Source organism: Diadema antillarum, unplaced genomic scaffold (genome assembly GCF_040938485.1).
Source record: "Diadema antillarum isolate AM-2024a unplaced genomic scaffold, OU_Dant_1.0 scf00000094, whole genome shotgun sequence".
NCBI classification, from domain to species: Eukaryota; Metazoa; Echinodermata; class Echinoidea; order Diadematoida; family Diadematidae; genus Diadema; species Diadema antillarum.
The window spans coordinates 2,644,929-2,658,629 of NW_027270983.1; the positions used below are offsets into that span (position 1 = coordinate 2,644,929).

Below are 13,701 nucleotides of genomic sequence, written 5' to 3' on the forward strand. Positions count from 1 at the left end.
GCTATATGCGTATGTTTTTACAAATAATATCAAAATTCCATGTTGATCAGTTTGCATGCATTGCATATCACTATCATTAAAGACATATTTGGAAAGAATATTGATAGCAGGATCGTTCCATTGAAAGAATTGGGTGAACGATTGGTCTATTTCAAGTTGTTTTTGTATTTCTATATTCTTTAAAATTTACATTTAAACCCCAAGAAGAAGAAATCAGCCACAATAAATTGTACTATTTTGCAGAGGCATGTCTCAAGTATATTCTACAAATATAGCAAATATTGTACTCGGGTATTGGTACACTTTAATGTGATTCTATGAAAACTAAATATGTATGTAATGTGATCCTGATGGTCAAACTACCCATTCTTTTTGCCAGGAGAGACTCGGATGGCCTCTACGAGACCCCACCCAGCTTTCCCTCTAGTAAACCCCCCTCCTCTGCAGACCAGCGTTGGAACCAGGAGGGGCGAGATGGGGGTGGTGTAGGGAGCATTGGAGGGGGCGGCAGTGGCAGCCACGCCCTGGAGGAGAACCCCCTGGGGTACTTCCCCCAGCGCAACCACGGTGGCAGCCAGGACGAAGGCTTTGAATCTCGCTGGCAGGATGGTCGGGAGACCATGACTCCAGAGGGCGCCAGACGGCCCTCCAGTGAAGGGCTGTTCAGCCAGGTAGCATCCCATTTCTCTCTCTCCCTCTCAGTTTGTGCTTAGATATCAAGCTTCTTACTGATTTCCTTATCACATAGAGTCAAAACATTATTTGTTGAAAATTCTCTTTAAGACTTCTGAGCTTTATGCTGGCAGTATTTGAGATTTAATTGCTAAAGAGAAATCGGCATTTCCAGAAACACAGTTTGGTAGCAGACTTTTCTTGTTTTAGAATGTGGTTCTTAGTCATCTTCTGGAGTCTAAAGGTGCTCTGATATTGCATTTAATCTTTCAAGAGAAGAATTTTAGGGTATACTGTGAGGTAAAAAGATTTGTTGGTGTCATGTCCGTTTGGGGGTCTTTCTTTATTTAGTTGTCAGTACAAGGGAATAGATAATGTACAACAAGTGTAGAGGTACAAATGGCAGAGGATTCCTTTTCAACAACAACAGCATCTTTGAATTCAAGTAAAATTTGATACCTGTTCCCAAACAAAACCTGTTCTCGTACATGATAGAATTGTCCATTTGGTGAACCCTGCAGGTGAATCCAGGAAGCAGTGCCCAGAGCATGTTCCGCACCAAGAAGTTCATGGACCAAGACCCGTCAACCTCCTATGTGTCCACTTCGCACACCCAGTCCTCGACGTCCAAGGGCAGGTTAGTTCATTTATTGGCATGTATTAAATAACCTCTTAACTCATTCTTATATATCGGGATTACTTATTTCAGTTTAAAAACATTACAGTTACGAATGTAATCCAAAAAAAAAATGTTTATTAATTATTTACATTACAAGTTTTTTGGGTCTTCTGAAAATTTATTATTTTTTTTAAAGGGATTATGGTCAATTCCACGGAAAGGTTGCATTTTATGAAAATCAAACTATTGAGTATAGATGATTAATGAAGCTTAATTAGATGATCTGGTATTGTTTACTCAAAGCAGCCTTTCACAATGGATATTTTGATACCTCATTTGTGAACATCGGTGAACGTGGAGTGGAGTTATGACCCAAAAACCTTCATTTTTCATGAAAATTGCCAATTTTTGCAGAATTTATGTATCATTTCTGATACACTATTATGACCATAATACAGCTTGTGTAATTCTCAGATGGCTTATTTTCTGAATGTTCTTTGGTCATAGATTGGTTTTATGATGTTCTAGAACTTGTTCCGGCATCAGTAAATATTATTCTCTCAATCTCAAAATGTGGTAGTTGATAGCGTCCCATAAGTCACGTTTTTGTGTCCCATCAGTCACACTGGTTTTCCCTATCCTGCTACTGTACCAATGAGTAGATATTCATACCACTTGGCTCAGGGTAAGCACCAACCCTTTGCTACATTCAGGAAAGAAAATATCTTTCCAGAGACTCTGTGTGTAAGAATATTTCAGAACTTACTTTCCCATGTGAAAAACGGTGGTCCTCAAATGTCCCATAAGTCACGACAGCAATTTTTCGTTGCTGTACGTAATGCAATGATACTCTTCAAAGTAAGTATGGTGTTTTCATAAACTGTGATATGATGGATCTAACCATGAACTGAGAAAAATGCATTTGATGCAACTATTTTCTCAAAAGACTGGTTTGAAATTGCCAAAAATTGTCACTTTGTCCCATAAGTCACAATGGAATTGACCTTATGTGACTTGCAATCAGGACACAGGGGAAATCTCTTTATTTTTTTTTTAACGTTTTATTTTTTTTTCACTCAGGTAGTTTGTAATGTAATAGATTTCATGTGTGACTCAAAACTTCTACTTGCATGTTGCTGGTGCACAATAATAGCAAAGCTTAACAGAATAATGCCTGAGCCTGTACTTGCAAAGCAAACACTTGTAATGTGATTGATAATATTCCTCACATATTATGTTGTCTTAACGATGACATAACAAATCCATTCATTAAAGTCCATGCATTCAGACTGATTTGAATTCATTTAACCGTTTATGCTTCGTACATCAATGATATTAAGTTGACATGTTGCTGCAGAGTTAGCATTGCATAAATGTTGAAGGCTATAAACACCAATATCTTGAAATTACAACTCTATCTATTATGTTTCCACCAGAGCGTACCTGATATGTTAACCCGTTGAGGACGGTTTGATTTTGCTACAACGCACATTTCCCATAGACGCCTGCCCGAGTATACTCGGGACTCGTCCTAAACGGGTTAATCATCATGGATCAATTCTACCCCATAACAACTACCTTCACGCAGTTCATTCACTCATTCATTCATTCATTTTTTTTCTCCATTTCCAATGGAAACATATTATACAGAAATTGAATACATACGTGTACACTGTAAATTAAATCACAATACATAATAAAAGATAAGTTTGCAAAATATTTTAAGTATACGGAAATGCTGGAAATGGGAGGAAATGCAAAAAAGCAGTGCTTGTAGGGTGCATTCCCCCCACACATAATACTACAAATTCATTCACCTTTGCTTTTTGTGCCTTCTCATGTTGCAGCTATTTCTCTGGCAGCAATGTCAGGAAGTCCTCCGATGAGGACAGTGTCTTTACCAGGAGCGGGAACAGCTATTCCCTTTTCAGCTCTCCCTCCCCCTGGTCAACCAGACAGGATGAAGGTGACTACAACCATTAAAACTCAACAGCACCATGTTTGATTATACTTGTCTAAGAAAGGAGACTATAAAGTAACTCTGTGTGTTAAGTATTCCAATGAATATGCCCGGAAATTGTGTAAATATGATGTGAAGCGATGTGTTGTTACATTCTTGAGAATTGTAAATGAAATAGACTGTTGTTTAATCTTGTGATGTTTTTGAAAGCTGCAAATCAGCAAGAGCAGTCACAAAATATATGGTGTTACCAGGGAGAAATGATGCATCATTAAGTTGAACGTCCTGCCGTGCTACATCCTGAGCTGAAAACTGCTGCAAATATTCTTTTTTTTTTTTAATCCATCTTTTATTCTAAAGTGTGCATTCCATGCTTCTGTTAGATATGGTGAAATGATGTGGAGTAACTTTGATATAGAATTGTTTCGATTAGTATGTACTTTACACCGTTCTGATCTTGTTCTTCAGATGGAGCTGGATTCGGTGCTAAGTCAGGCAAGGCAGGAGAGGGTCTTGGGGGCAGCCTGGGCTGGAAGTGGAGAGAGCAGCAGCTGTCCAGCTCACCCACAAGTAGCCTTCTCCCCGAGAGAATCCAGGTATTTCTAGGGTCCACAGGGCACCATTTCCATTGCAGTCCTTGGCATAACACACACATATGCAAATGATCGATAATACTGTATACACTGTATTTTTTTGTGTACAGATACTTTCGCGAATAAAGAGGTCATGGACATTTTCACGAGATGTTGTTTTTGCGAATTGACACAGAGGCCTTCATAAGCACACTGTTACCTTAATAGCGCATGATGACATTTTCGCGTGTTGTTAAATTTGTGGTCCAACTGTGATTCGCGAAAATTTGCGAAAATTAAACCCTCGAGAAAATAACAGCTTATGCAGTAGATGCAGTGCCATAAAGCATCTGAAACAGAAGGTGTACAGCTGTACATAAAAAATATATTTAGTTGTAGGTAGTTTATACCACAGGATAAAAGAAATTCTCCAAGTATTGGTAGTAATATTGCAGAATTGCAATGCATATCAGAATTTCAACGTACTTTGAAAGAATAATGATAATGAAATCAAAGCTAAGAAAAACAAATTAAATTTACAAATCTGGGTGTATCTAGACACTTAGCAAAAGCTGCAACATCTCCAAATCAATGTAGGAGAGATGCTCTGTGATACAGTAGCCGAACAACATAGACAGAATCAGAATACAAGTAAAATGCCTGAGAAAATGAACAAAGCAAGGTACGAGGTCATCTGCTTCTATCATTAGTCTCTGTTACATAAGATGTGACCTCAAGAATGAAGACAAGGGTGTTATTCAATAGAATCCAAGCAAACACTGTGTGCTGCTTTGTGTCTCATGGATGGACATGTGCCCTCAAGACATCAATCCAATTTATTTCATTTGTTCTTCCATAGGACTTAATAGAAAAAAAAAATCACAAATGATCTTTAGTACATACATGTTGACTGTACTGTGAAATTAGAGGTAATTATGAAATAAAAGCATATTTACATAGTTACAAATCAACCTTGTAACATGTTACAATATTCATGCTCTAAGGAAAGAAGAAAATTTAGGAGTCCACTAAAAAGCAGAGCTTGTACTTTGTGGACAACTCATACAATCGACTCAAAAACTTATGGAAGAAAAAATATAAAGTCATTCTGAAAGAGACAGACATAACGGGACAGACAAGACAGAAAGAACATACAAACATGGAAAAAAAAGATACAAAATCACAAGAACATAAAGTGACTGTATGATAATGTCTACAAGCTGCTATTGAGGAATTAGAACAGGAATGATCAAGAACATTGCCTGAATGGCTGTAAAAATGTGCTGATGAAATAAAGTGTGCATTTCATTGTCTGAGGATGATGCTATTGAAAATCAGTATTGTCTAATGAGAAACACTGCCTCGGTTGGATGTGTAGTGTTTGTTTTCAATTTCAGTTTTCAGTTCAGTGACATTTATTACCAGCAAGCAATATGCATTAGTACAAATAACAATGCAGTCATGGTGGGAATGACAGAAAGTTCTAGATATTTCCTGGGAGACCTGGTATATAACTGGAGATAAAATACTTATTGATAATTCTGAGACTTTCAGGTAGATACAGTATTATGTAATATGATTCTCTATAATCGTAACAGTGACAACAGTATGTGATGTACATCCTTGCACAGTGCTACAACACTGAACAAGAAAATGCTCGGGGGGGGGGGGGGGGGGGGGAGAAAGACTCCCTGAAGCCTTAAATGCCAACATATCTTGTGAGTAGTTTCAGTCACTTCTTTTGAACTGGAAAGAAATTTTACATTGTCCTGAAATAAGCAAAGATGGACACATGATCAAGGAAATATTCAAATTTAGCTCCTGATTGTGTAAACATTGGGTCATTCGTGAAGGCATCTTGAGCCATTGTATGACTGCCAATGGAGGTTTTTTTCTCAGGCTCAAGGAGCATCTTCATGAGTGGTGGCGAAATCTTTGTATAGCTATCGTGGTTCCTTTGTGTGTCCTTCAGGTAAACTTCAAAATAAACATGTTTGTGTAGTCTTCGTGTGTGGTGCAAGTGCCATCGTATGACCTACTGTGCTTGCTTCAGCTGTTAAAAAAAATGAAATAAATTTCATATTCGTATTGCCAACTTCTGTCAATTTTTGGACAGTGTGATGCCATCATTACTTACGTGAAAAAATGAGCAATTATCAGTATTCGAATCTCTGATTTGGAAAGCACTTGCATGGAACTATACAAGACTGTACATTAAAGTAACTTGCAAAATTCGAATACTACGTTCATTTTTTTATAAACAATTTGGCTGGTCCATGCTGGATGAACATGCTCGTCCTTTTGAAGAGTGCAGTAATCAAAAGTTCACTGGGACATTTAAGAGATTTAAGAGAGAAGGCATTACATTGAAGCCATATTACAAAGCTTCTCTTCAAGCCATATTGGGAGGTAAGGATGCGACAACTGAATGTACACAACAAATGTTAGTGCAATAATGATTTGAACAAAGGCAAACCCTGGAGAAGAGCATCGCACAATAAATGCGTAGTGTGTAAGCAAAGCACAAGTTTGGGAAATATGATGTCACGATTCTCATAAGCAGTTTACTTAAAGGGACTGTACAGTACTGGTTGAGGTGGGGATTCATGTTTTGAACATTCGTAAGTGATATAATGAGAAATCTCTCATGAAATATGAAAGAGCATGTAATTTTAAGAAGAATTCAACGTTTATTTGATGAAAATCGGTTTTCAAATGGCTGAGATATCCAAAAAAAGTGATAATGATAAAAAGCGACAGGCCACGCCTTTTATTAGGATCTCTTTGTTTCACCTTGTTTTTTGATATCTCAGCCATTTCAAAACCGATTTTCATCAAATAAACTTTTGATACCCCTTAGAATTGCATGCTCTTTGACATCTCATAGAGTGGTTTCTGAATATCTCGCAAAACGTTATAAGCTAAATCCTCACCTCAACCAGAACTGTACACACCCTTTAACATTGTCTACCTTTAGTATTAAAGTCTTCAATGATAGCAGAACACAACTTAGGCAATCTATTCAGGCAAGCTAAAAGACTTTGTAAAAGTTTTACTTAATATGGTGAGACATGAGTTACATAATAGGCCCTAGACTCTTAATTATATATTGTACATATAGATAACAGATCTGAGTCATGCCTAGCAAGTTCATCCTTGGACAAGATCTTTTTACTCACTTCTATGTCCTTCTGAAACCAAACAGTATATGGATGTATGGCCATATTAGGGTAATGGCTGGGCCCTCCTTATGAAGAACACTGCTTAAACACAGCAGAGGCTACCCTGGGTAAACAAGATCCTATCAACATTACCAGGTACATTATAGAGCTTTCTTTGATACCTATTCTATCTGTCCGGCACACTTCAAACAAAATGTATCCATTCATCCTTTAACCCGAGGTGAATTGAGAGTTTGTATATCCTGCTTTGCTATTGTATGGACACCCACCCCCCCCCCCCCCATCTTTCTATGTCTTCTAGACATAATCCCATTGGATTAAGCACGTTTGGCCTTCCATACATTGAGGCCAGAATTAGCTGCAATCATTAGATATGAAAACCATTTTACAAGACCCTTTATGCCAAAATTATTCAAAGCAACATATTTCTCAGGTTACAGAAAATTTCAATGTTCTTAGATACTGTAGTCTCTTTCTCTCTCTTTTTTTTTTAATGGAATTTGCATCTGTTCTAGTTGACAGACCCCCCTCACCCCATTGTGTAATTGTAATTTGACTCGTTATTCCGTGTAGGAAGGCAGTGGTAACATTCTGTATGACATTATTTGTCTGTGTCTATCCACTCTGCGACAATTTCAGAATTGAAAAGAAAACAAAATGGAAGGGTTAACCTAAGATAGGATTCTTTATTCCTGTTTGCCTTCAGACCAAGGTGGCGTGAGTGTTTGTCTGTCTGCCTGTCTGTCTATTTGTCTGTCCAGTTCCCCCTTCAAGGCCTTCTTTTATACACTCTTTGTCTGTTCAGAGGAGTCCAGCCATACAAGAAAGAGTGTATGCAAGGATGAAGATGTAGTAGATGACATAATCCCAAATGGCATTCTTGTCTAATACCCCAGTAATCTGCTCATTTCAAAGAGTTTGAAATTCACAAGAGCTACCCTCCGAATCGACACATAATGTTCGTTTGCTGGCAGTCTTGCCTGCGATATGTTGGTGTACATTTTTCACTCACTATTGCCTTCAGACTGCCTTCCTTGAGCTCAAGGTGATTAGAGTATTCAACTGTGCTTTCTTTCAATTTAAGGTGTGCACCTTGAAAGAAAGTACAAAGTATTCCAAGGAAATTCATCTCCCTGAGTCTCCAAGGGTTTATTGTGTGCTTGTGTTTTTCTTTCTTTTTGAAGGCCTAGTCAGATCACATAATCTCTTACATAAACACTTTCAAAGCAGGATATTCGAAATATGTGACTCTGTGAGGGAAAGGTGTGAAATATCCAGATCCTCCCTGAAAATAAAACAACCCAAAACAAAAACAAAAACAGAGCAAAACATCTGTATTTAGCTGTTTGCTTCAATCTAGGGTACGTGCATAGGAGACAGGTTAGGGGGAATGGATGAAGGAGTTCTTGTGTTTTCAAATATTGCCCTCGATAGCAACCTTTTAGTCATTATTATATCCCTCACAAATTGCTTCTCGTCCTCTGATTGGTCGAGAGCACTGTAAACAACAAAACATAATTCTACCATACGAATCCGCGTATGACTATTCTCCCTAGGGAAAATGGTAAAAACTATACCACGGTGGTGATTTTCACGTCCTTTTTTGCTTCGCGTCGCGACTCGAAAGATTTCACGTGTAAATGAATGGGTATCGCAGCACCTTCGCTTCGCGAAAGATTTCACGTACAAATGAATGGGTATCGCGGCGCCTTAGATCACTGCACTTCGCGAGAACCACAAGGCACGCATACACTCAATGGGACACGGGTTACGTTAGAGAGACTCAGAGAGACTCTTATAAAGCCCTCATTCTACCTAAAAAGAAAAAATTGTATTACGTTACAACAGAGTAGGCGATATCGTAGATCTATAATTAGACAACAATAAGCAAGCTAGGGTTCTTCGACGTACCGTAGGCCTTTGGGGAGTTCATGCTTCACCGTTTGAAAGTTGGTCTCGCAGTTCACTAACTCGAGCGACCCACCCAAAAGATGTTGACAAACGAAACTGCAGTAGATAGTAGGCCTGCTTAACGTTAGCGCTGATAAGCCTAACGTTAGTTCTACCTGTCTAACAGTAGGCCCTATTTCCCGTAATCTCATTCCTAATAATCATTTTTTAGAGTGTCTAACGAGTTAGTTAGAGTCTAACTTGTTAACTGTTTACGTTAGAACACCGTACAAATCACACAAATTTACAGTGGCACTCGATGCTTTAAATTAAATTGCTAGAATTTTTCCAGTGCCTAATCTATCCTTACGCTGTTACTGAATGCTACCCAAATTTACAATGTATACTTGCATTTTTAACAGGAAATGATAGTCCATATTCATGTACAGACAGCTAGGTAGAAAGACGATAGAAAACACAATCAACTGCAGCTCACAGTCACATCGTTGATCAGCTCGAGCACGCACATCACCGCCGCACTGGCAACTGAACGTTCTTGTTGACAGATCGGATAGGCGTATTGCATGTATGAAGCGCGTAGTGAGTTTGCAGTTTGCGCATGTTTACCAGTAAGTTGTACAGCAATGCACCGAGTACACTTCAGCGGCTGAGCGCGCAGTTGTCTCTTCATAGTACGCGTACGCGCTGCCCTCCTGCTGAGCTGCTTTCCCGAGCGTGAATGACTAGTCAATCTTCTTGAAAAGTAAAGCAAGATGCCCTTAAAAAAGGGGTAAATTACAGACTACCAGCAGTCGAATACTCTTAAATTCATTGGGAGGGATATAAAACAAATATACCAGGCCAATTTTTCAAGGCACCGGTTGAAACTATGTGCCTTCGGTGACTTCAGTAGCACTATTTTCTTCGGGGCTGCGCCCCTCAGAAAATAGTGCTACTGAAGTCACCTCATGCGCATAGTTTCAACCGGAGCCTCTCAGGCCTGGTATATTTGTATACTAATTGTGGACTGGGATTTACAGATGTACTCTGTAGACTCACTTTTACAAACATTAATATCAACAAAGCTCACACAATGATTAAACCTTAGTCAGGGCTTGACACAAGTGCTTGCCCACTTCAGGCCAGGCAAGTAAAGTTTCATTTATGTTAAGTACAAATTGGCTCTTTCAGTTGGCTTTTAGATGACAACAAGACAGTACAGCACACTCCCGTTATAACGAACACGTTTATAATGAAATTCCAGTACAGTTACAACAAAATGAAAATTCAGGCTTATCGGCTCTATGTACTTTTATTGTCCCCGCCGAACGAGTTCGAGCAGGGGACTATGAAACGGGCTCCGTACATGTGTGTGTCCGTGTGTCCGTCCGTGCGTCCGTCCGTGTGTCCGTGTGTGCGTCCGTGTGTGCGTCCGTGTGTGATCAAAATCTTCAAATTGCTACTTCTCTGTCATTTATGAGCCAATTTTGATTCTGTTTGCTTTATATGATAGCACTACATGGGAGCTTTGAAACTTCTACACAGAATTTCAGTCGTGACCTTTGACCTTGACCTTTGACCTATATTGTACATTTTGCTACAAAATGCTACTCCTTCGCCATTTCTAACCCGATTTTGATTCCGTTTGCTTTATGTGATGGCACTAGGTGAGGGCTTCAAAACTTGTACACAGAATTTTGACCTTTGACTTCTTTGACCTTTGACCTTGATTTTTGACCTGTATTGTTCATTTTGCTACAAAATGCTACTCCTTCGCCATTTCTAACCCGATTTCACTTCCGTTTGCTTAATGTGATGGCACTAGGTGAGGGCTTCAAAACTTCTACACAGAATTTTGACCTTTGACTTCTTTGACCTCTGACCTTGATTTTTGACCTATATTGTACATTGGCTACAAAATGCTACTCCTTCGCCATTTCTAACCCGATTTCGATTCTGTTTCCTTTATGTGATGGCACTAGGTGAGGGCTTCAAAACTTCTACACAGAATTTTGACCTTTGACTTCTTTGACCTTTGACCTTGATTTTTTACCTATATTGTACATTTTGCTACTAAATGCTACTTCCGGCGGGGACATATATTACGCACCGCGTAATTTCTACTTTTCCTTGTTGTGTATTTGTTCGGTTATTATGAAATTTCGATATAATGAAAGAAAACTGACTGTACCAAGGACTTAGTTATAATGGGAGTGCAGTTTATCAAGGATAGGCATGTCTATATTCACTCCATGGCCGAAACATCGCGTGTAACATCTTGGATCTTAGTGTTCATTAGTAAGGAAAATACCAAGACGACATTTGTTGAGTCATTCTTTCACATACCAAATGCCATCTTTGGCTAAAAATGTATTGAAAATTTGGAAGGCACACGAGAAAAGATGACTGCACTTATCCCAGGATGCATAACTTTCTACTCTCTGCTGTCAAGGTTGACTTTGTGCCTTTATATACTGTTCTGTTCATGTGAGCATTGAAACAAAGAATAGACATCACACTATTCTGGAATGAATATTCAATGGTGTATCTCATATCCACACTTCTGTAAATGCCGTACACCATACACACAGTAAGGTCGTAATTTATGGCAGTTTGCCACAGGTGTGATAAAATATGTTGTATTACCTGTAGGACATTCATGAAAACAAAAATAAGTTGAGATACAAAATGTGTATTTAGCATGGATGCTGAAAGTGCCAACTGACGTAGATCACAGTTGAAAAAAGATAATCATTCTGCCTTAGCTCATCAGTGGTCCCATCTTAGTTTAGAGTTTGTAAGCCCAAATGTTGAAGGTGCATTGTATTTAATGTCAGCAGTTATCCGTGTGTCTTGCTGTACCATAATCTGAAATAAATGTTGCCAGTTTGTAATATCTAGCAGTCATTGGATCTGTGTGTTTGTATGGAAGAGAAAATACTGAAGTATTCCAAAAGAGTGCAAGCTAGGAGGTTAAGTATTGCATTCTTAGTCAAAGCATTTGTTTAAATCCAAGTTATGACTTCACATGAAATCTTTCTTCTGTGCATTATACATGTAGTCTTAATTCAAGAGCATAGTCTACATTTGTTATGGTGCTGTAACACCAGAAACATTTGCGGCATGAAACTTTCGCAAATCGTTGCCTGGCATTCTATGCTTTGTGTAGACAAAAATTTTTGCATGCATTTTATTTTCGCGAATCGAGGCTCCTCACAAGATTTGCAAAAGTTTCATGCTGCCGAAATTTCTGGTTTTACAGTACGCTATGTAACATATTGACTTATCCTGCCTTTCAGAGTATCTGGTCCAGTCCGATGCGGGCGGAGCAGTCACCGCTTGAGAAGATCCTCGGCCACAAGGTGAGCCTGGAGCAGCAGAAGCCTGACACGTGAAGGAAACCCGGAGGCGAGATCCAGCGCCCGACGCCGACGAGCCGAAAGTGCAACGTGGTGTCGCAGCCCTGGAGAGAAGAAATATTCCAGCAACCAACCAACCAACCAACAACGTGCAACATCAATCAATCAGAGATTATATAACTAAAGGTACAAAAAGCAAACATACTCCGGCATAACAGCAGAAATGAGACCAATCCTCGCAGGCCATGGAGAAGACACGGAGAGAAAGAGAGAGGAGCAGAATGAGAGGAGAAATAGAAGGACATATTGTTCATATTTGCTCGATCTCATTTGTCTTGGCAAAGAAGAGGGTTAACTTCTTGTTTAAAAAAAAAGAAAAAACAAACTAACAACAATCACGTCTGTTTCAAAAGTGATATAGATGTCTTGAATGATCTGTTTGGAAGTAGATGCATTTTTTTGCATGTAGAGTGTGTAAAATGTGTGGTTATTTCAAGAATTTGTACATCCATGTACTTAGGTTCAGTGGAATGATGGGTACATGAAAAAGAACACACAACAATACAAGAACCAGTCCAGTTGAGGAGGGGAAACTATGTGTTTCCAGCACAGGTGTCAAATCAGGCATACACTCACAACATGCTCACACAGATAGACAGACGCACACACACACACACAGACTGTGGCTCCAGTAGGTATTGTCAAAGAACAAGTGCTCCCGATTTCTCTGAGAAAATATCCGTCACAACGCCTGTGTTGCGGCGTGTCGGGTTATGTCTTTGTGATTTATGCGAGAATCTTCAAACAGTGTAAATGTGATGCATTATAGTGCCAATAAGCATGCTACGGCTGCCGTGGGTTTTCATCAAATGACTTCTGGGATTCAGTCCCTCGAGGATTGTTCTCCCGTGTGTTTGAAGTTCTTGACAATTTATTTATTCGTTTGCATTACTCAACAGTTTTTTTAATATGGTACTCGTGTATTTTATGTCCACCCATAGGAAAGGAGAGGCATATTAGTTGTCAGGCGAACGTTAGATGACAGTCGCGAAGTGGAATGCAATCGGTAGGAATTCCTTATGCTGATGAGTGAACAAAGAAAGATAGAATCCTTACTATTCAATTGTATCATTCTTTGATTTGACAAATTCTGCAATCTGTTCATTGCATGTAATATACACTTGACAGAACTCCTCCCGAGAGAACTAGATAGTGGCGCTCAAGGTAAACATTGTCAACTCCTCTTGCGGTATACTGGCACCACGAGGCAAGAATGTAAATTCGCAAGACAGGCCTCGACCATTCAGCCTTGTGGCCACTCCTACCAACAGATCTACCTGTCAAGTTAACAGCTGTGGAGGTCTTTTGTTTTGTTGCTAGTTCTGAAATAAACTCCTCGAGGAGTCAGGAGGTGTCATTGCTGTGGGTGGATCATCCTTTGTAAATG

At 39.2% G+C, this 13,701-nt stretch overlaps 1 protein-coding gene across 1 annotated transcript in view; it reads left to right on the forward strand.

Annotated features, from left to right (window-relative positions):
- LOC139718446 (uncharacterized) overlaps window positions 1-12,936 on the forward strand; it is a 33,520-nt gene extending 20,584 nt beyond the window's left edge. Inside the window, exons 17-21 of the mRNA XM_071629916.1 lie at window positions 380-671; window positions 1,194-1,309; window positions 3,139-3,257; window positions 3,720-3,847; window positions 12,195-12,936. Coding sequence (XP_071486017.1) covers window positions 380-671; window positions 1,194-1,309; window positions 3,139-3,257; window positions 3,720-3,847; window positions 12,195-12,290 — 751 coding nt within the window. The 3' untranslated portion in view covers window positions 12,291-12,936. The remainder of the gene's footprint in view (window positions 1-379; window positions 672-1,193; window positions 1,310-3,138; window positions 3,258-3,719; window positions 3,848-12,194) is intronic.
- Window positions 12,937-13,701: the final 765 nt, after the last annotated feature.